At 49.2% G+C, this 18,718-nt stretch overlaps 12 protein-coding genes across 12 annotated transcripts; 4 read left to right on the forward strand and 8 right to left on the reverse strand.

The window, feature by feature from the left end:
* Positions 1 to 182: 182 nt before the first annotated feature.
* Positions 183 to 1,017, forward strand: V1514DRAFT_346670 (oligosaccharide biosynthesis protein Alg14 like-domain-containing protein; the record flags this gene model as incomplete). Its single annotated transcript, XM_066929276.1, has 4 exons — positions 183 to 342; positions 393 to 664; positions 729 to 788; positions 847 to 1,017. 4 exons carry the CDS (start codon positions 183 to 185, stop codon positions 1,015 to 1,017), a joined length of 663 nt encoding a protein of 220 aa, XP_066784695.1.
* Positions 1,018 to 1,158: 141 nt separating this feature from the next.
* Positions 1,159 to 2,398, reverse strand: V1514DRAFT_318741 (uncharacterized protein; the record flags this gene model as incomplete). The annotated part of the gene is made up of 2 exons (XM_066925897.1): positions 1,159 to 1,625; positions 1,711 to 2,398. The coding sequence occupies 2 exons, from the start codon at positions 2,396 to 2,398 to the stop codon at positions 1,159 to 1,161; spliced, it is 1,155 nt and encodes a 384-aa protein (XP_066784696.1).
* Positions 2,399 to 3,029: 631 nt separating this feature from the next.
* V1514DRAFT_304086 (Pam16-domain-containing protein) lies at positions 3,030 to 3,618 on the reverse strand (the record flags this gene model as incomplete). Its single annotated transcript, XM_066925621.1, has 3 exons — positions 3,607 to 3,618; positions 3,496 to 3,542; positions 3,030 to 3,419 (listed from the first exon to the last, which is right to left on the reverse strand). The coding sequence occupies exons 2-3, from the start codon at positions 3,496 to 3,498 to the stop codon at positions 3,030 to 3,032; spliced, it is 393 nt and encodes a 130-aa protein (XP_066784697.1). The 5' UTR covers positions 3,499 to 3,542; positions 3,607 to 3,618.
* An 89-nt stretch (positions 3,619 to 3,707) lies between these two features.
* Positions 3,708 to 5,612, forward strand: V1514DRAFT_304090 (surface antigen-domain-containing protein). Its single transcript, XM_066925622.1, has 3 exons — positions 3,708 to 3,776; positions 3,867 to 3,954; positions 4,026 to 5,612. Exons 2-3 carry the CDS (start codon positions 3,886 to 3,888, stop codon positions 5,349 to 5,351), a joined length of 1,395 nt encoding a protein of 464 aa, XP_066784698.1. The 5' UTR covers positions 3,708 to 3,776; positions 3,867 to 3,885; the 3' UTR covers positions 5,352 to 5,612.
* On the reverse strand, positions 5,359 to 7,415 carry V1514DRAFT_327443 (Alpha/Beta hydrolase protein). Its single transcript, XM_066926982.1, has one exon. It carries the CDS (start codon positions 7,305 to 7,307, stop codon positions 5,610 to 5,612), a length of 1,698 nt encoding a protein of 565 aa, XP_066784699.1. The 5' UTR covers positions 7,308 to 7,415; the 3' UTR covers positions 5,359 to 5,609.
* On the reverse strand, positions 7,363 to 8,721 carry V1514DRAFT_327445 (uncharacterized protein). Its single transcript, XM_066926983.1, has one exon. It carries the CDS (start codon positions 8,492 to 8,494, stop codon positions 7,499 to 7,501), a length of 996 nt encoding a protein of 331 aa, XP_066784700.1. The 5' UTR covers positions 8,495 to 8,721; the 3' UTR covers positions 7,363 to 7,498.
* A 71-nt stretch (positions 8,722 to 8,792) lies between these two features.
* Positions 8,793 to 10,576, reverse strand: V1514DRAFT_327447 (WD40-repeat-containing domain protein). The gene has a single exon (XM_066926984.1). The coding sequence runs from the start codon at positions 10,133 to 10,135 to the stop codon at positions 9,047 to 9,049; it is 1,089 nt and encodes a 362-aa protein (XP_066784701.1). The 5' UTR covers positions 10,136 to 10,576; the 3' UTR covers positions 8,793 to 9,046.
* A 1,098-nt stretch (positions 10,577 to 11,674) lies between these two features.
* V1514DRAFT_327451 (uncharacterized protein) lies at positions 11,675 to 13,127 on the forward strand. The gene has a single exon (XM_066926985.1). The coding sequence runs from the start codon at positions 11,708 to 11,710 to the stop codon at positions 12,944 to 12,946; it is 1,239 nt and encodes a 412-aa protein (XP_066784702.1). The 5' UTR covers positions 11,675 to 11,707; the 3' UTR covers positions 12,947 to 13,127.
* V1514DRAFT_273952 (uncharacterized protein) lies at positions 12,968 to 13,523 on the reverse strand (the record flags this gene model as incomplete). The annotated part of the gene is made up of 2 exons (XM_066924836.1): positions 12,968 to 13,080; positions 13,157 to 13,523. Coding segments are annotated over 2 exons (480 nt in total), but the record flags the coding sequence as incomplete, so codon positions are not given.
* Positions 13,524 to 13,855: 332 nt separating this feature from the next.
* Positions 13,856 to 14,425, reverse strand: V1514DRAFT_271943 (uncharacterized protein; the record flags this gene model as incomplete). Its single annotated transcript, XM_066924826.1, has 1 exon — positions 13,856 to 14,425. A coding segment is annotated over one exon (570 nt), but the record flags the coding sequence as incomplete, so codon positions are not given.
* Positions 14,426 to 15,647: 1,222 nt separating this feature from the next.
* On the forward strand, positions 15,648 to 16,766 carry V1514DRAFT_277622 (WD40-repeat-containing domain protein; the record flags this gene model as incomplete). The annotated part of the gene is made up of 1 exon (XM_066924965.1): positions 15,648 to 16,766. One exon carries the CDS (start codon positions 15,648 to 15,650, stop codon positions 16,764 to 16,766), a length of 1,119 nt encoding a protein of 372 aa, XP_066784705.1.
* A 111-nt stretch (positions 16,767 to 16,877) lies between these two features.
* On the reverse strand, positions 16,878 to 17,627 carry V1514DRAFT_318751 (uncharacterized protein; the record flags this gene model as incomplete). The annotated part of the gene is made up of 1 exon (XM_066925898.1): positions 16,878 to 17,627. The coding sequence occupies one exon, from the start codon at positions 17,625 to 17,627 to the stop codon at positions 16,878 to 16,880; it is 750 nt and encodes a 249-aa protein (XP_066784706.1).
* Positions 17,628 to 18,718: the final 1,091 nt, after the last annotated feature.

Raw genomic sequence — 18,718 nt, forward strand, 5'->3', positions numbered from 1 at the left:
TCGTTGCCGGCAACCCCGGAGACCGAAGGAATTTTATTTTGCACACATCGATGACGTCACGGCCGCGCAAAAGGTTCAGGCACCCGGTTTGGTGGTTTCACCTGCGCTGGTTCAGGGCCATTCATTGTGCTCTCAAACAAGTTCAAAGTGAAACGCATCTGGGCAAAATTAGGTCAAACAAGATGCCAGAATTCAGCTACGAGCAGCTTGGGTTTGTGTTATTATTAATATCGATTGCATTGTCGTTGCTGGCATTTCTGGCGTTGTCAATCTATCGCACTTTTTCTGCCTGGCCTCCGTTACATGGCGACGGCGCGCAGGCGTTATTTGTTCTCGGATCAGGTACGTAAGGGTTTATTATTTTTTTTTCTTTTGCTAAATTGTCAATTCAGGTGGACACACGACTGAGCTGCTGACCATCGTGCGGGACCTTGATTTTAAGCAATACCCCGTGCGCACTTGGGTGTCGTTCTCTGGCGACACGTTATCACGAGTTCGAGCACTTCAACTCGAACAAGACAACGAAGCATGCGGCGGTAAAGTTACCACTGTGGAACTGCCTCGGGCGCGTAATGTGGGCCAGTCGTACGTTACCAGCGTGTTGACGACTTTTTTTTGCGGAATTCGGTCGTTGCAATTGGTTTGGAACGTTAGACCTGACGTGGTATGCATTTCCGGTTTTCAAGAATAATTTTGTTGATGTTGTCAATCTGATTAACTTTACTAAGGTTGTTTGTAATGGTCCAGGTTCCTGCGTTTTGGTCTGCCTTGCTTGCTTGCTACTACGAGTATGTCATCCATTGGTTTTGTTTCTTTGTTGTGCGATTATAAGCTAATATTTACGAGGGCCTGCACATCAAAATGATTCGGATAGTTTACATTGAATCTTTAGCCAGGGTAAGCTCGCTATCGCTGACGGGCAAGATCTTGATCCACTTGGTAGACAGGTTCATTGTGCAATGGCCACAATTGGCCAAGAAGTACGTCCATGCAGAATACCATGGCTTGCTGGTTTAAAAATAAATAAAAAAAAGAATTGGGTTTAATGCAGCAAATTAGACGTGTACATTAGGATAACCAGCAAGGTACAACCAAAAAAAAAAAAAAAAAAAATTAGCTTCAGGTTAAAAAAATTGTGAACTGTCTTGTTTGGTTTTATTATGGATCCACATTACTTGAACCAATCAAGACGGGTAACGAAATGTCGCTGGGTTGTATTTTTTTATAAGGCGAGCCAGATGATGTGGCGGTTAATGGTGGCTTTGAACGAGTGGAGCCAAGCATTGGCACTTTTATTGTGCTCGACAGTGATGATAATGATAATGATGATTGCAAGCTTGCTCGTGGTATTAGCTGTTGGTGCTGCGTGATAGTGGTACTATTGGAAACTTTCGTGTCAGAAATTGGTTTTGCTACCATGTCAACCGCATCTGATTTCTGTGCTGAGTTACAAATCTGTCTGAGCGGGTTCTTGACTGGGATTTCCGGTACAGGTACTTGCAATTCATCATGTGCCGGCCAAGCCTTGATTCGACGATGTCCAGGTGACCAAGCAATTGTCGACACGCTAGATGCAGATGATGAATTTGTCGAGTTTGTTCGCAATGACGACCGCCTTTGTTCAGCTGCCAAATTTATTCATGTTTTATTAGAATTCAAGTTTCAAAAAAAAAAAAAAAAAGATGGACATGAGGGTAATTTTGCACATACCAGTTGAACCGATCAATTCAGACCAATTGCTCAAATGATACTGAACAGTTTCTTGCTCATCACTAATGTCGCAGTCCTGACCGGGATCATGTTGTTTTGCCTGTTTTTCAAAAACGTCTTGAAAAGGTAACGCAAGCAAATGCGGCAGAGGTTCGGTTTCATGAACGCACGACACTGGTCGGCGTTTAGAATAGTTTGGCTTGATCAATACGGATGGCGATGTTTCTTTAAATGTCTGTAATGATGATGCTTGCGCTTGTGGTGGTGGTGGTGGTGGTGATGACAGCGCTGGCGGTGGCTGCTGTTGATGGGATGGGGCGGACCAGCCGTCATGTCCGTTTAGAACCGCGGATGCCTTTGACGGCATAGATAACTGATGCAAAATGTGCACGATCGGGTTTGCATATTCCGGCGGCTTGTGAAGCCGGACCGACACGCTGGCGTGGTCGTTGTTGTTGTTGTGTTCATGATCATGATCAACACCGGCGGCTAGCAATGGGTCCATCAAGATTGAGAACCGTGCCGTCAACGCTGGCAAGATTAGGGACGTGCGTAATTCGTTTGCTTGAGGCAATGCGTTCATGATGTCGCGGTCGGATATGGCCGTGGTCGTGATTGACGTGGATTGAAAGTTGAATTTCTTTGTTAGGAAATTTTTCCGTTTCAAGTTTGTTACTCCTGCAGTCATTATATGTGATATAATATGTGGTGCGTTATGCGTGGCTTGAACGTGAGTGCGATAAGTACGTGCTGGGGTGAAGATGTCGAGGTTGGAAGAGAGCAAGTGCCAAAAATGAAGATCACCAACCTAAGCCAATTGACGTTGCAACAAAACAGCTAAATATAGAGGACAACCCACAGAAGGAGGGGAGGTACAAGAAAAAGGAGGAGCAAAATCGGTTTTTATTATAGATCTTTCCGGTTTAAACTTCATGTAGAAAGAAAATAAAAAAACAATTAGAAGAAACCTAACGAAACGAAACGAAAAGTGTAAATCGGATTTGAAGGTTGCAAGGATCATTATGGTATCAAGGATCCAAAGTGCTTGACCGTTCAAGCGGTGTGTGGGGAAACGGCATGCCTCATACGACCAAAAAAAAAAGGGGGGGGTGAAGGGGCGGTTGGAATTGTATATTGATTGTTCCCAGTAAAATAATAAATATGTACAAAAAAAATATGAATAATAAATGCCTTGACAAAAAAAAAAAAAAAAATACTAAACCAAATATTATATAAACACAACTGCAACCAATTTGTAATATACACATGACGGTCAACCCTTTGAAGTACGGGGTCACACAAGCACTTATCATTCAACACTAGCTTGCAGCCGTTTGACTTGGCCCGGCTCCTGTTGTTCCTGTTCCAGGCGGCGGCGGCGGCGGCGTCGCATTCTTTGCAATCTCTTTATCCAACCGTTCTTTTGCTCTAAAAACTTTACTCTGAATGTAAAAACTGCCGCTCTTGTCCTTCGCGTTTTGGGCAAACAAGTAATCAAATCGTGATTTTACTGCTTCAGCCTTGATCGCATCAGCACTGTTGTTAATATGTAATATCCGACATGCTTCATCCACCGTGATGCCACCTTCCTTGGCTATCGTGCCCGCTTGCGAGGCCGAAGTCGTGGCTGCTTGCTTGTAAGCCTGCACGAACGCTTTGCCGAACACTTGCGCGCCGGTAAACACGACCTGCAATAAAATCCTATGTGCCTAAATGAACAAACAAAAACAAAAAAAAAATCAGCATATAAAACATCTTTAATGGGAGCGTACGTAAAGCCCTTACCATTGATGCCAATTACAACAAAAACAAACGATTGACCTGACTGACCACTTGAAAAACAGATGAATTTAGCTGCTTTTTTGCTTGGTTCGAGAGGCGAAAAAAATGACTTACCCGGACCAGAACCCAAGCCAATGCCATGTCTGCTTATGTAATACTTACGTAACCGGATTGAGCATCCCGGGTTTGCGGTGCTTTTTTCTCTTCAGCGGGATGGGCATTTTTAATTGAAACATACATATATATATATATATATATATATTTTAATTTTAATTAATTAATTGGTATGTGATTTAATTAATGCACGTGTGGTATACACGTGCATGCGAGAGAAAGCTGAAAAATGGCTGACAAGTTTATCTGATTCGTTAAAGGAGACCTTCGCCCCCGTCCATGGCAGAACGATCACCGGAACAAGTCGCAAAGGACGCGGCCAGAGTGCGAAGCTTGGTTGTTGAATCTGTAAGTTTTTTTTTTTTTTTTTAATGTTTTGGGGATCAAAATGAATTGAACTGACTATGAATCAAATGAAGCTTGAACGTAATCAGGCACTGCCGGTCGTGCTAACGTCAGTGCAAATCAGTGGTGGCAATCGCACACGCACGTCTTTTTTAAAAACGCATTTGGATGAATTGGTTTCGCGACCTTACACGGTAACGTCGTTATTGCAAGCATTGGATGAAGCAGCCAAGCGGTTGGAATCATTTGGTATTTTCACTGGCATCAAGTTTGAACTCGATGTTGACGACAAAGCCGCTGCTTCATCATCTGGTACCGGCGTCGTGCCGTTGGTGGCCACGTTGCGATTGGCTGAAGGTGCCAGCAAGAGATTGCGCACGGGCACGGACGTGGGCAATGGTGAAGTCAGCGGCTACGTTGCCGGATCGTTATTGAACGTGTTTGGCGGTGCCGAGTCGGTAACCGTGGACGCAAACATTGGCACGCGCACAAAGTCTTCATACGTGGTCAACTTCACCACGCCTTTGCAAAACTCGCCGGTTTGGACCGCCGCGTTGTCGGCAGTGGCATCCACGAACGAAAAAGAATGGAGCTCGCATGACGAAGCCGTGCGTGGCATCAAGGCCTTGATCTCCGGTCATGGCGTGCTTGGTGGCAGGCAAGAGTTTGGTTACGAAGCGTTTTGGCGGACCGTGACTGGCGTGAAAGAATACGCCAGCACGAGCGTGCGATCTGAAGCTGGTGATAGTTTCAAGTCATCTTTTTTCAATAACTGGATATTGGACAACCGAAACGATACCTTGTTCCCGACCGCTGGTTATTTTGTTCGGGTTAAGAACGAGGTGGCCGGTTTCGTGCCCGAAAATAAAGGTGACGTGCGGTTTTTGAAAGGCGAAGTTGATGGCCAGTACGTTAAAAGTTTTGGCACCAATGATGCCGTGACCGTGTCCGTTTCCGCGCGCGGAGGCGTGTTGTGGAGCTTGTTTGAGAACGGCAAGACAAGCATTGTTGACCGGTTCGTGCTCGGCGGTGCCAACGACGTCAGAGGTTTTTACTTGAACAGGTTGGGACCGAGCGATGAGGAAGATTCGATCGGTGGTGAAGCCTACGCTGCTGCTGGGCTCAGCATTTTTTCTCGCATCCCCAGGGTTAACCCTGAATCACCATTGCGATTTCATTTGTTTGCCAACGCTGGCAGCTTGCTAGGCTTAAACCGGGCCAACCCTGGTGAAACGATTAAAGAAATCTTGACCAAGCCGTCGGTCACGGCCGGATTGGGATTGATTTATAAGCATCCGGTTGCCAGGTTCGAACTTAACCTGACCGTGCCATTGGCAGTTAGGCAAGGTGAGTTTCCTAGAAAGGGACTTCAGTTTGGTATTGGCTTGTCGTTCCTATGACAAATTTAAAAAAAAAAAAAAAAAAAAATTACATATATATACAATTTTGTAATAAAGAATATTTTGAACCGGCAAATTTCTTCATTACTCTTTTTTTTTTTTTTTTTCCTGTGAATGAAGAGAACAAATTTTAAAAATTAAAAAAAAACCCCAATGTATAAAAGCCATCATGTGCGCCGAAAATAAAATGAGTTGCAGCCGATAGTACAAATGGAAAAAAGAAAAAAAAAAAAAAAGGAAAAAGCAATGTATAAAAAGTTATAAAGTATAGCGAAGGTAGAGTTCGTCAATGAAATGAGGATGCTTAATGCCTGGATTCCTTGCGGCTTTAAAATCAGCCACGGCCACGCGAACCGGCTTGCCCATTCGTTGGATCATGTAAGAACAAATCAAGAACCCGGTCCGATTAAATCCATAATGACAATGTACGGCAATAATTGCTTGATTACCTTGATCATGCAAGATTTGGTCTACCAATTTAATAAATTCGTTCACGTCATGTCTCGTGGGTGGAATTTTGGAAACGGTTGGGAACTTGTGATACCGTATACGTTTAAACCCGGCAGGATCATAAGGTGGTTGCTGATCACGAGAGATATCAATCACGTCAGTAATGTCAACAAATTCGGTTTCCAATCTAACCGGATTATGATGATCGTCATCTTGTCGTAATGTTTTCATGGCCCGAAACGGTGAATGATCAATCACGGCCGACACGGGTTCGACCTTGCGCCATTTTTGTTCATTTTTAAGACTCCATTTGTCATCCCTGGTGGCCAAATCGGCAAGTTGCCAGGCAAGTGATAATCGCTGATCGACATGACTAACCACAAACTCGTTAATGATGCCGCTTACCGAATGGTGCCTGTCCACCAGGCACATGTGTCCTGCGCCGGGGATCACCGCCGTCTTGACGTTCGCGTGATTGCTCCCGGTGCTGCCAATCCAATCCTGAATGCAATCAGCCAATTCCGGCGGCGTGACCTTATCCGCTTGACCACAAATCACCAACACGGGCACGCGCCGAGTATTGATGCGCTGCCAATCGTCCTCATCGGGCACGCGGGCGCCACTAGCCATGGCCAGCCATACCGGCGTGCGAACTTGCAAGTTCCAACGTAATTGCCGACGGCGAACCAAAATTTCTTTTTGCGGATCGGCCGTGTCAGGATCGAATTCACCAAGCAGTCGTGAAACTGATGGTGAATGCAGGCCGCCTTGCCGGTCCCGATAACGGAAAATGTCAAACACAGTGGCCGGGATTAGAGGCACGACCCATCGTTGCAACCGCTGCGTGAACCGCGGGAGCGGTGCTGGCGGACAAATCGCAATCAGGGCCCGGCATCGAGGTTCTAATCGTGAACCTGGCGCGGCCAGAAAAGTTGCCATGCCGGCACCTAATGAATGACCTACCAGGATAATTTCCCTGTCCGTGCCAACCACATCGACTACAGTGTCCGCAATCAAACGCAGTAATGAGTCTGTGCCGTACGTGCTGTCGGGTAAGCCAGCATTAAACGGTGACTTGCCACATCCGGGCAGGTCAATGGCCAGCACGTCAGCGTAATAAGCGAAAAAATCAACCAAGTGATCAAATTGAGATAATTGACCGCCCAGTCCATGAATTAATACAAAAGCCGGAAGTTTTGCTGGAATCGGGTTGCGTGCGGTCGCGGCGGTCACAAACACGGCTCGCACTGACACTGATAATGGCGATGATGATGACGATGATGATAATGACGATAACGGTAATGCTGATGATGTTGATGATTGTGATAAAGGTATGGAAATAATTTTACCGTCACGTTGAGTTAATGGTGAATCATCCAGGCTCGGATCCTCCAGCACGGACAATTCAAGTCCGTTCAACCTGCCGGCCCTGCGAACCAGCACAATGCTGGTAGCCACCGACAACGCAGCGGCAATGACCAGGACGGCAACAAGCCCGGCCGCCATGAAAATAAAATGTGCGGATTATTTTATTTTATTTTACGTCAAAATTAAAATTTAGACCAAAACAAAAAACAAAACAAAACAAAAACAAAAAGCTAAAAAGAACGAATGGGTATCTTTTTTTATTTTTTTGGGTGTCAATTTTGAATTTCATAAGAAGTTTAGTTACATTGTTGTTGTCATTCATTACATAATCAGCGCCGGGCTGAAAACATCCATTTCCAGGTACGAGTAACCCATGAACCTGTTTTTTTTTTTTTACCATTAGGTGATGCAGATTTTTTCTCTTTTTCTACTTGTTGAGGATCACGCATGCGCCGTTTAAACTCTCCCGGCGTTTCTGCCGGTTTGTTGCCGGTTTTTTTCCACATGCCGCGGCCTGCCTGCTTTGCCTGATCCAGTATTAAATCGTAAGCCTGCCTGGAAGCGGGGAAAGCTGAATTATAATTGCTTTCATACACAACGGCCCATCCTGCCTTGAGCATCTCACTTGACACGTCATGCCGGCGGCGCATGATCGAGCTGATGCTGATGCCGCCGTGATGCCGAACCGATGCCATGGCCACGCATCGTTGGTATTGATCGATCGAGTAAGGCGTGATGCGAACGGTCCGGCCCAGCACGTATTTGGTTAACCAGGCCTTGGCCTCGGCAGCATGTGGTTGCGCGCTATGACCGAACGCTTGACCCTCGGGCGCATCGATGCCGCACAACCGTACCGATATCGTTTCATCTGATAATTTTTTCTTTTTGGATTTGACTTTTTTCAATTGCTTTGCATTTAACCTTGGTCGCTGAGTACGCAAAAAAAATGAAAACCATGATGATTGTTGATACCAGTATTGTTCAAACGGCACCGGCCGCAGCCAATTCCAACCAGCCCAAATTCCACCAGGCGTATGAAAAAACCGAAAGTTATCGCCATCACCAACGTGCACGACACGGCCGAGCAAGGTTTTTGATCTTTTGCTATTATTGCTGCTGCCATTTGGCAACGTGCTGGTGAAGTACCAATCTGGAATGTCCCTGGCAGTGCGAACCCGGCGCAGGAATCGGTAATATGTTGCCGTGGCAAGCAAGATCGTACCGGTAAGCGCGCATGATTGAACTAATGTCGTGACCGAAAAGAACGGCACGAATGTCCCGGCATCAGACGACGATTTCTTGCCGCCGGAATCAACGGCCGTCATGCAAAGTTATTGTCGTTGTTGTATTGTCGCTGTTGTTGTTGTTGTTGTTGTTGTTTATTATTTCAATTCATTCCCTAAACCATGGTCTTCAAACTGAAAGGAAACAAAAAAAATAAATAAAATTAAAAAAAAAAAAAAAGGACAAAGAATCGTAAAAACTCGTCAATTGATTTGCAAATGCTAGTTTTGGATAACAATATTGGAAATCGATTCGTTGTTTGGCAAACATGTCTTATATACTGTTTACGTAATGCAAACAGAATTCATAACTTGACGAACTAAGCACATGTGCGCCACAGTTCGATATATATAAAATAACATCAAAATAACATATACGGAACGATACTGAGGACTACTGTTATTATATATCAAAAAATAAGAGCGATTAAAAATAAAAAGAGCAAAAGAAAAACTCCGTCAACCAAGTATAGTAATGTACACTAAATATATATATATATAATAAATTTCCTTTTTCCTTCTTCACAGTCTCTAAAACCAAACAAACAAAAAAAATAAAAATGATTGCTTGCTTGCTTGTCACGGTTGTTGTGATTATGGCCTAATGTCGTCGGCATCGGAAATAAATCCAATCATGGAATTTTGCACCGGAATAACTGGTTCCGCTCGCTTGTAACTGTATATCGTATTTCTAAACATCATGCGCATGCGACTTCTACTCCGCAACCGTTCAGGGTTGCCTGATTTAATTCTGGTATTTGTATTTGTAGTTGAGGTTGCAGTACTGGTCGTCATTGTGGTGGTGGTGACTTGTGATGACGATGCCACCGCACGGTTGGTTAGTGAATGTTGATCAGTCAAGCCATCGTGCCGCAAGCGGGACTTGTTCAATCCGAACAACACAAACTCATCATCCGGACCCCAAGCAAACGCCTGATGAGACACGCAGTTGATTGGTTGAATTGGACAACTAACCGACAAGTCATGCACAACAAAGCTTTGGTCCCTACTTGAGGTCCATAAGGAGAATGGTGATGACGACGAGGTTGAAGACCAGGCAAGCCCGGTTACTTGCGCGTCGTGATGATCAATCACGTATTCTGGAATGTAAGGCCGGCGCAGGTTCCACACGGACACGCGATAATCACCAGCCGACATGCAATAACTTGCAATCGGTGTGTCAATAACCTGCCGGCGCGCAGCATTTGTTGCCGCGGTCGGGTCCGACCTTGACGTGGCAACCGATGCCACCGTGCCACCGCCAGTGCCACCGTAATGCCATGACAATCCAGCCACGGGTCCGGCGGTCGGAATGGCATGAATCTCCTTCTGCAACTTTGCCTTATCACCGGCGTCAGCAGCTGCCAGGTCCCAAACCCGGATGTGCTTGTCCCTGCCGCCGGTAGCAATCACGTCCTTGAACGGGTGGTATTGAAAGCATGATGCCGAACCGGCATGGGCCATGATGCGAGCATCAGCTGGGCCGGTGGCGTTGCGCACGTCGTAGCGGGCAAACGTGCCGTCGTCGTAAATGCCACCGATTTTCCATCGGTCGTGAGGAGAAAATTGCAATCCGCGCACGGCAGCAACAGCAGCAGCAGTGGTCATAGACGCCGATGTGGTTGTCGAACCAGCGCTAGACGAAAACGGCTTAATACTGGCGACCGGAGAGGCCGATGACATGCGCAAGTCCCAGAACAGAGTTGTGCCGTCCAAACTGCCGGAGGCAAGAATGTGAGGTTGAAAAGGTGAGAACGCGACCGCAGACACGGCCCTGGAGTGGCCTGCCAATCTTATCGGCGTGTGAGTATCATCGGCATGGTCATGATGTTGTTGGTTGTGGTGGCGGTGATGTTGATGTTGATGTTGATCAACGTTGTGGTACACGAGCACGGCCGGGCCGGCAGCCACGGCCACAGTAGACGAATAAGGACCAGACCCCCATTTGACATCAGCCACGTAGTCAAGCCTTGATCCACCGAATACTCTGCCGTCGACCGTGAGCAGGCTTGCCTGGGTCGTGATCACATCAGGCCCGACACCGACGACGGTTAAAACTAAAACAATAAAAGATTAGATAGTGCTAAAAAAAAACGGATTGTATAAGAACGTACGGCCACGACCGGCGACAACCGCACGGGTAAATGATTGATCTGGGCAGAATGCGGTTAGTGGGTTGGCCAGATGTAGTTGCAAGTTTGCCGGTGATGAAGCAGCATCGAGTAGTGGCGACGGCAGCGGTGGCGATGCGGACGAGCCGGACATTGATAACAATGACGACGGCGATGGAGATGACGACGGCGATGGCGACCATGGCGCATTGAATCCAATGGGCGACGATGACGGTGACGGTGACGGTGGTAGTGGCGGTGACGGCGGCGATGAGATGATGTACGATGTTATTCTCGCCAGCGCGCCACGCGGTTGTGGGCGCGACGGGGGTTGCGGAGGCGGCATTGACGACGGCGCCGCTGATGATGATGATGAAGATGAAGACAAGGACGAGCCGGTAGGACTATATAGCAGCGGAGACATGAAAGGTTCGATACGAACTACAACGACGACGGAGTGATGCCGAGTTGAGGAAATGCTGGGAACGGGCCATATAGGCACGCCTAGGGACGCAAAAAAACACAAAAAAAGAGCCGGCCGAGATCAGACGGAGCGAACGTGACGAACGGGATTGGGCGTTGTGTTGGTCGTTGCCTGATGGCGAAGCCCATAAAAAAACAAAAAAAAAAAGAAAAGGGAAAAAAAGACCAGCAAACGCGGCCGCGTGTGTGAGTCGGAGTCGGAGTCGCGGCGACTGCAGAGTACGATTTGTATACGATTATATGAATGGCAAGCGCCACGCAAGCAAGTAAGGCAGCGGGATTAGACTTCAGTTTAGACTCAGTTTGCGGTAACGATGCGGATGGATGCGGATGCGGATCGGATGCAGAAGAAGCGTTGCGATAATGGAGATCACGAGCGAATGTGGGTGTCGGCTGGGAAGTCGAAGCCGCCCGGCACTCACACTACGACGACGACGACGACGACGACGACGACAGCAACGTAAAGTAAACTGCCCCGTTGATTTTGTGTATCGCTGGACTTGCACGGCGACCTGTCGTGGTTCTTGTCGATTCCATCCGACCATGAACTTAGCTTACATGATTGCTTACATAATACTCATTATTAAAAATAAATCAAGCCAAGGCAAGAAAAGAAAAGACAGTAAAAAATTCAACCATCCTGGGACACGTAGCACAACCGATGAAGCTGATCTCGCAGCATCTCGACAAGGACGGGTGTGGGTCAATCAAGTTGGAGCCGCAAGAACCTGCCGACTTGTGGCATGCCTACAATTTGATCCAACCCGGCGACAAGCTTAGGGCCCCCACGTTCCGGCGCATCACGAAGGACAACAAGGGCCAGGACAATGACGCGGATGCTGCCGCAGCAGTAGCAAGCGGTTCCGGCAAGGCAGGCTCGAGGATCTCGCTAGTGCTCGGCATTACCGTAATCAAAACGGATTTCGACCCTGACGGCGGCGCGCTGCATGCGTCGGGCCAGGTCAGCGACGAGTCCCCTCACGTGCGGGTCGGCGCTCATCACACGCTCGACCTCAGCCTGCACCGTGCGTTCACGTTAACCAAAACATTTGAGGCACCGTGGGATTCCGTGTCGTTGCAAACCGTGCAGGCGGCATGCGACCCGGCCGCCGGGGCCGAAGTTGGCGCCGTCGTGTTGCAGCAATCCGGCCTGGCAAACGTGTGCCTGGTCACGGAACACATGACGCTTGTCCGGCAACGCATTGACGTGAGCATCCCACGCAAGCGGGCTGCAGCCACGGGCTCGGCCCCGTCGTCAGCACATGACCGGGCCGTTGGCCGGTTTTATGACACCGTGGTGGATGCCATGAGCCGGCATTTTGATTACTCAACCCTCAAGGCCGTCGTGCTGGCTTCACCCGGGTTTTCCGCCGGCCAACTTTTGCAACGCGTGATGGATCATGCCACCAAGCAGGGCCTGGCCGCCGTGTTGCGGGCAAAACCCAAGTTCGTGGTCGTGAGTTGCGGGTCAGGACATGTTCATGCGCTAAACCAGGTACTCAGGGAGCCGGCCGTGATGGCCAAATTGGCAGACACCAAGTTCGCTCGCGAAACCGTGGCGCTCAACCGGTTTTTTGCCGCGTTGAACGACGCCGACGCCGGCAAGGCATGGTACGGGCCCAATCATGTGCACGCAGCCGTGCGAGCCGGCGCCGTGCAAACGCTACTGATTTCGGACCGATTGTTTCGTCACGTTAACGACGTGCGACTACGGCGGCACTACGTCGACATGGTTGACCAGGTCCGAGCCGTGGGTGGCGAAGTACTTGTTTTCTCTAGCCTGCATGAATCTGGCAAGCAATTGGATCAATTCACCGGCGTGGCTGCCATTTTAAGGTTCGCCATGCCTGAATTGGAAGACATTGACAGCGAGAGTGATGATGAGAACGATGGTTCATAAAATTGATTTTATTTTGTTGTAATACCAAAGATGACCTTTTGCGGCCATGAGTGCGTCCTGGGCCAGGCCGAGCACGAGGCCGACCTTGACGCCGGTGCGGACCATGGCTTTGACCTGAGCTCGCGGTAGCCGGTCTGCATGGCAACATGTTAGTTAATGAAAATGAAAACACGTAACACTCAAACACTTGAGACAAACGTAGGGACTTACGAAACAAGGCGTAGGCAAGACCGACCACGGATGCGCCTGCAGTCGTGTTTAAAAAATCAATCTGATCCCTGGCATGATCAAGCAAGGCTTCGATGCCAAACAGGCCCATCATGAACGACACCGTGCGGGTCGAGTACGCCACGGATTCGGTCATGGCATGCTTCATAACCATGTAATTTTTCCGCTTGTGATAAAAATACCATCCTTGCACCGTACTTGGCAATCGGTGCGAATTTTCGGCCAGGAACCTCAAGCCGGCAATGCGGCCGCCTTGGTACAATCCGGTCGGCACGGCATACACGGTGGTTGCCAGAAAAACGGCCGGCAACCTGATTTCGGCCGGGACCGATAACCGACACGAAGAGTCCAACAATATCGACGTCGTCGTCGGTTCTTGAGTCTGTGCCGTGGTCATTTAGTGATGACAAAGAAAAGAAAAATAAAAAATTGGATAGTAACCTCGTGAATATTAATTGAATAAATTGAACAAGGCCGAGTCTGCGATTAATTAGTGCGGCGTATGCGTATAGTCAAATAGGCCAATGCTTGATGCATTAACATTGTATTGAAGTGTTTTTATCGTAACAAAATAACAAAGTATCAAAGTAACAAAACATGACAAAACAAAACTACATTACTATAAACAAACAACTAAATAAAAAACTGGCATTAATTTTACAATCCAGGGTGGGAAGGCAATTGCAACTTGGCCAATTCCTTGATTCGCTTCTCGCATGCTTTCGCCGGCTTGCCCACTTTTTCAGCTATCCGTTTCCATTTGCTTTCTTCGTCTTCACGAACCGCATCCGCCAACTTGCGATCTTCGTCTGAATTCCATGACGCGTTTCGTTTCATGTCCGCGTAATAATGCTTCTTGATTGCGCCCGCGGTCCGATGCGGGAAATCTTTCGTGATGGCTTGCCATTTCGTGCCTGCCTCGACCAACACCCGCAGCCGGTCTTCCTCGGCTTTTGTCCACGTCGACGGTCGTGACGACGACCCGGAAGACGTGGCTTGCCGTTTGATCGCGACCGGAGTAACAGATGCAAGTGACTGGTCGAGTTTATGCTTTTTATTAATAACAACATCATTGTTATTAGTGTTTGTGTGATTGCTCATGTCCTGTGCGAGCTGTGCCGGTGGTGGAACCAAATCAGCATGATCGAGCGGATCAAGAAAAAGATTCGCATTCGATGACGACGTCACCGACGGTGTCGCTTGAGAATGAAGATGATGGTGTTGTTGTTGTTGCTGCTGCTGCTGCTGATGATGAAGATGATGAGCTTCTGCGGGCGGATGAAGCAAAATCGGACGCTGGCCGGGACTAGCTTGCGGTATCTTGGGAGTGTTATTGGGATTGTTATTGGGATTGTTAATGTTGGTTATGTTATTGCTATCGTACAACCGCGGCGAAGCATAAGAGTCGACCGCAATTTGCAAGCCCAGGTCTGCTGATGACCGATGTTGCTGTTGCTGTTGCTGTTGCTGTAAGTGATGATGCAAGTTATGCAACGGTTGCACAAAGGCATTGAACGGAGGCTGTTGTTGTGATTGAGTCAGCTGCGGTTGCTGTGGTGTTCGCTGCTGCAGTGACTGTTTTTGTAATTGCTGCTGCTGCTGCTGTTGCTGTTGTGCTTGCGGCTGCTGCTGGTGAGTCTGGTACATGCCTAGGTTCATGGCTACCGGCGGCGACACGGGAAAATTCGAGTACGAAGTCGCATAGTTCTGAGGTGCAAAGATTTGGTGCTGATGCCGGGCTGGTGGCAATTGCAATTGCTGCTGGTGCTGGTGCTGGTGCTGCAAATGCTGACTGACATTAGGCGGCGTCTGACCGGCGGCATTGGACGTCTGTGGCGGTTGCTGGTGCTGTTGCAACGGCGTGGACGCGGCGGTCGATGCCGCTGACGTGTTTGCATTGGCATTATTACCATTGGTGCTGTTGTTGTTGCTGGTGCTGCCGTTGCTGTTGCTGTTGTTGCTGTTGTGGTGCGGGTGCAGCGATAATCCAGGGAACCCAGCCATGGTCGGGTAGGGTGTGTAGTGAGGCACCAGCGAAGCTTCCAGTGCTGCTGCTGCTGCTGCAGCTGCTGCTTGTGCCTGTGCCTGTGCTGAATCCTGCTGATGTTGCTGCAGACGCTGATGGTGCTGCTGCTGCTGCTGATGCAAAGAGGCCGCCGCCGCCACCGGAGCAGGCGGGCCAGGCAGCCGGGACGACGACGACGTCGAAGAAGAAGAAGGCAGTGGTGCGGACGACAGCGCGGCAAAACGCAAGCGTCTAAACGGTGTTCGTTGGACTGATTCGACAAACGAACGGTGAAGACAAACGGCCAAACAAGAGTTGAGCAAGAAGGTACAGGTTGCGATACGGTATCGGTACTCGACCGCAACGCAAAATTAATTCCCACCGCCAGGGCGCGATGCCCGTACCCTGGGCGCCGCACGTCGGTACATGGCTACCGGCCCAAAGTACCCTCCTCGGCAAGGCCATGCAATGACGACGACGACGACGACGATACCTCCAACGGCAACTCAAGCAAGCCTGGCACCGCCTGCTCTGCGCAGGCTCGTGGCCAGGGAGTACCGTGAGCAACGCCCGGTGGCCGTGCGCGCAGTGGCATGGAACCCGCTCGGAAACCGGGTCGCCACGGCCACGGCGGCGTCGGCTGCTGCAGTCCGGGTTTGGAATCCGGAACGTGCTGACGTGAGATATTCGACCGAGCTGCGGCAGCATTCAACAGCTGCAGGTGGTGGTGGTGGTGGTGGTGGTGGTGCGGATGCGATTGCTTGGGATCCGACCTTGTCTGACCGGTTGTGCGTGTGCGCGACCGCTGCTGGCACGGTCCGCCTGTGGGACGTCAGGGCAAACACATGCCTGGCCTCAACGTCGTCGGCCACTTTGATGCCTGCTGCCGCAATCTACGCGCCTGATGGATCCGTGATTGCCATCATGCCTGCCCGCGGCGGCCGCACGATCATGTTTCTTGATGCCAAATCGTTGCAACCTGCCGGCAAGCCCTACCTCGACCCGGACCAATCCGCTGGCGACTTCACCGTGGCCGTGTTTGCGTTCACGACCGACCGCGTCGTGCTCGTCGTCGGCTTGTCATCCGGCATTCTTCGTTTTGTCCACGTTGGCGGTGGCCCCGGTGATCAGCCCAAGGTATTGGCGTCCGTGCCTGCGCATCGGGCCGCAATCACGGCCGCGCAGTTCGATCCGTTGGGCAGATACCTGGCAGTTGGGTCGGCGGACTCACTAGTTTCAATCTGGCAATTGCACGACCTGTCCTGCCTGCGCACAATCACGTTCGCTTCGGCATCATCTTTCCCAGTCAGGGCGTTATCTTTTTCATTCGACGGCGCGTTCCTGGCCGTTGTTTTCATTCCCGATCGGCCAACGCCGGCGTCGTCCAACAACGGCAGCAACAACATTTACGTGGCATCGGTCGAGTCTGGCAATCAAGTCCATGCCTTCCCCCTCAGGTCAGCCGTGACTGACTTGCAATGGCATCCTTCAAAATATTGGCTCGCATACGCTGGTGACCCGGCAGGTTTAAAAATTTTAGCCACGCCTCCGTCTTTACCTTCTCACGACCGGCAATCAAAAAATTAAACGTTCACCAATCTTTACAAAGTCACAGACACACTCAATTATCATTTTGCTACCCAAGAAAATTAAAAACAAAAAATAAATACAAATCATTAATGTCGGTCTTGTTTCATTTTACATAAACGCAAGCACGCCAAATGCCAATGATGCCACGACCGTGCCCAAGACCGCAAACCAAACATGCACGGTCGCGTAAGTTGGCAAGTTGCCGGCAGACGTGCTCGAAGTCGTAGCAGCAGCTGCGGCAGATCCCGATGCGGATACTGACGCCGACGCAGACGCCGCCGATGCAGAACCTGATGTGGCCCTGGCGGATGCACCAGGTGACGTGACTGAGCCAGATGCGCCGGACGTGGCAGATGCGCTTGATGCGTCAGACGTTGCCCGCTCAGATGCTTGTTCTGATTGTGCAGACGTAGTAGACGCAGACGTAGATGCAGACGTAGATGCAGCTGCAGATGCAGACGACGACAATGACGACGACGCCGACGACAAGTCCTCCGTGGTGCTTGCGTCTGCAGAAGAAGACGATACATCGGCAGCACTGCTAGTCGCACTGGCACCGGCACCACCGTTCAACCCTGAAATGGTGGCAGTATCAAGCGACAACGGCACGCCGGCACCGTTACACAACGACTGCGCATACGTCAGTGCGGCATCAAACTCGTCTTGCTGGCACGAGTTCACGACGCATGAAGTCACGGCCGAAATATATTGCTGTGACGTGCAAAGGCATTGAATCGACGCGGTTTGGCAACCGGAATCCGACATGGATTCGGTCAGGCATGTGGTTGCGCACGCGGGCGCAGACGAACCGGATTGAGGTAACGCATTGACGACGGCCATGAACAACGTCGTCGTCATTGTTGTTGTTGCTGCGAATGTGAGTGCGATTGAAAGTCTCATTGTAAAATTGTAATGTAATAATTGCTTGGGTTGTATCGGGTATGCGACAGGCCGGTGGATATTACATTTATATCTAGATATATTTATTTTATTATACATTGTGGCCATCCTTCAACAAGGAGAGCTTTTGAGTCAATCTCCTCTTTTTCCCCGCATAATTCAAACAAGTGGAGGCCGATCCGTCATCAATTTATTGCACCGGGTGGGGTGGCCGACGATCAACCGAAAATCCAAACCGAATAAACTTCAATTATTGTTGCTTATCCCTCGGCTCGACCACCGAATTGTTATGCGGGGGCGAATCATTTATGAATGATTGGAGTTCAACCGGAACCTTGTCTGCGTGTTCCTAATTCCTTTTTCCCATCACATGGCGCTGACTCTTGTCCAACTCAAAACCAACAAGCTTTCGCCGGATACCCTACAACGACCAACGAGCGCATGACGCATCGCTGGCAGCAGATGTTACTATTTCACCAGCGCACTTTCCCGCTTTTGCAATGTCATCGTGCGCTTGCATTATGTCTTCTAAGCAGCTCGGCGAGCAATTGGGGATATGCGTAAAACTTTCGAGAAGGCCAACATGTCGTTGGAGCAACTTAAAGAAATGGAAACGTTCTCGGACGATTGCAAGGCAGGTAAGTTTTGGTCAATCACGACAATCGATCTGGATCAAAATGAATCATGTGAAAATCTGTCAGGCATCGGTCCACCGATTTGACGATGCCAACCGGACGGTTCTTACTACAAAGTACATGTCTCCTTACAAGCTTACAGTGAAAAACCTTGGTGCGGGACTACCGGCCGATGGAATTGTGGATTGGTACCCAAAACGGTCAAAGCAAAAAAAGTTAAAAAGATAATGCCAAAGTGGTTGAGCAACTTATTATGGAAGATCAGCTGGGTCGTGTGATGATTAATTGATATTCATTTACTTCAAATTGGAGTATCAGAGGAAAAGAAAGCGATCGGTATTGTCGAAATTGCCTTCATAACCATAAGCCATTTTGTGTCTGCATGCGTGTTTTGTCGTTATTTCTAAATAAATC

The sequence above is a fragment of the Lipomyces japonicus genome, assembly GCF_038497905.1.
Source record: "Lipomyces japonicus strain CBS 7319 unplaced genomic scaffold V1514scaffold_9, whole genome shotgun sequence".
Taxonomy (NCBI): Eukaryota; Fungi; Ascomycota; class Lipomycetes; order Lipomycetales; family Lipomycetaceae; genus Lipomyces; species Lipomyces japonicus.

What these genes read in the sequence shown, in the direction of transcription:
- V1514DRAFT_304090 (XM_066925622.1), top strand. Translation starts at nt 3,886, where the DNA reads ATGGCAGAACGATCACCGGAACAAGTCGCAAAGGACGCGGCCAGAGTG. An exon ending in GAAGCTTGGTTGTTGAATCT is followed by an intron (nt 3,955 to 4,025) that starts GTAAGTTTTTTT and finishes AATCAAATGAAG; the next exon opens with CTTGAACGTAATCAGGCACT.
- V1514DRAFT_327443 (XM_066926982.1), bottom strand. Translation starts at nt 7,307, where the DNA reads ATGGCGGCCGGGCTTGTTGCCGTCCTGGTCATTGCCGCTGCGTTGTCG.
- V1514DRAFT_327445 (XM_066926983.1), bottom strand. Translation starts at nt 8,494, where the DNA reads ATGACGGCCGTTGATTCCGGCGGCAAGAAATCGTCGTCTGATGCCGGG.
- V1514DRAFT_327447 (XM_066926984.1), bottom strand. Translation starts at nt 10,135, where the DNA reads ATGTCATCGGCCTCTCCGGTCGCCAGTATTAAGCCGTTTTCGTCTAGC.
- V1514DRAFT_327451 (XM_066926985.1), top strand. Translation starts at nt 11,708, where the DNA reads ATGAAGCTGATCTCGCAGCATCTCGACAAGGACGGGTGTGGGTCAATC.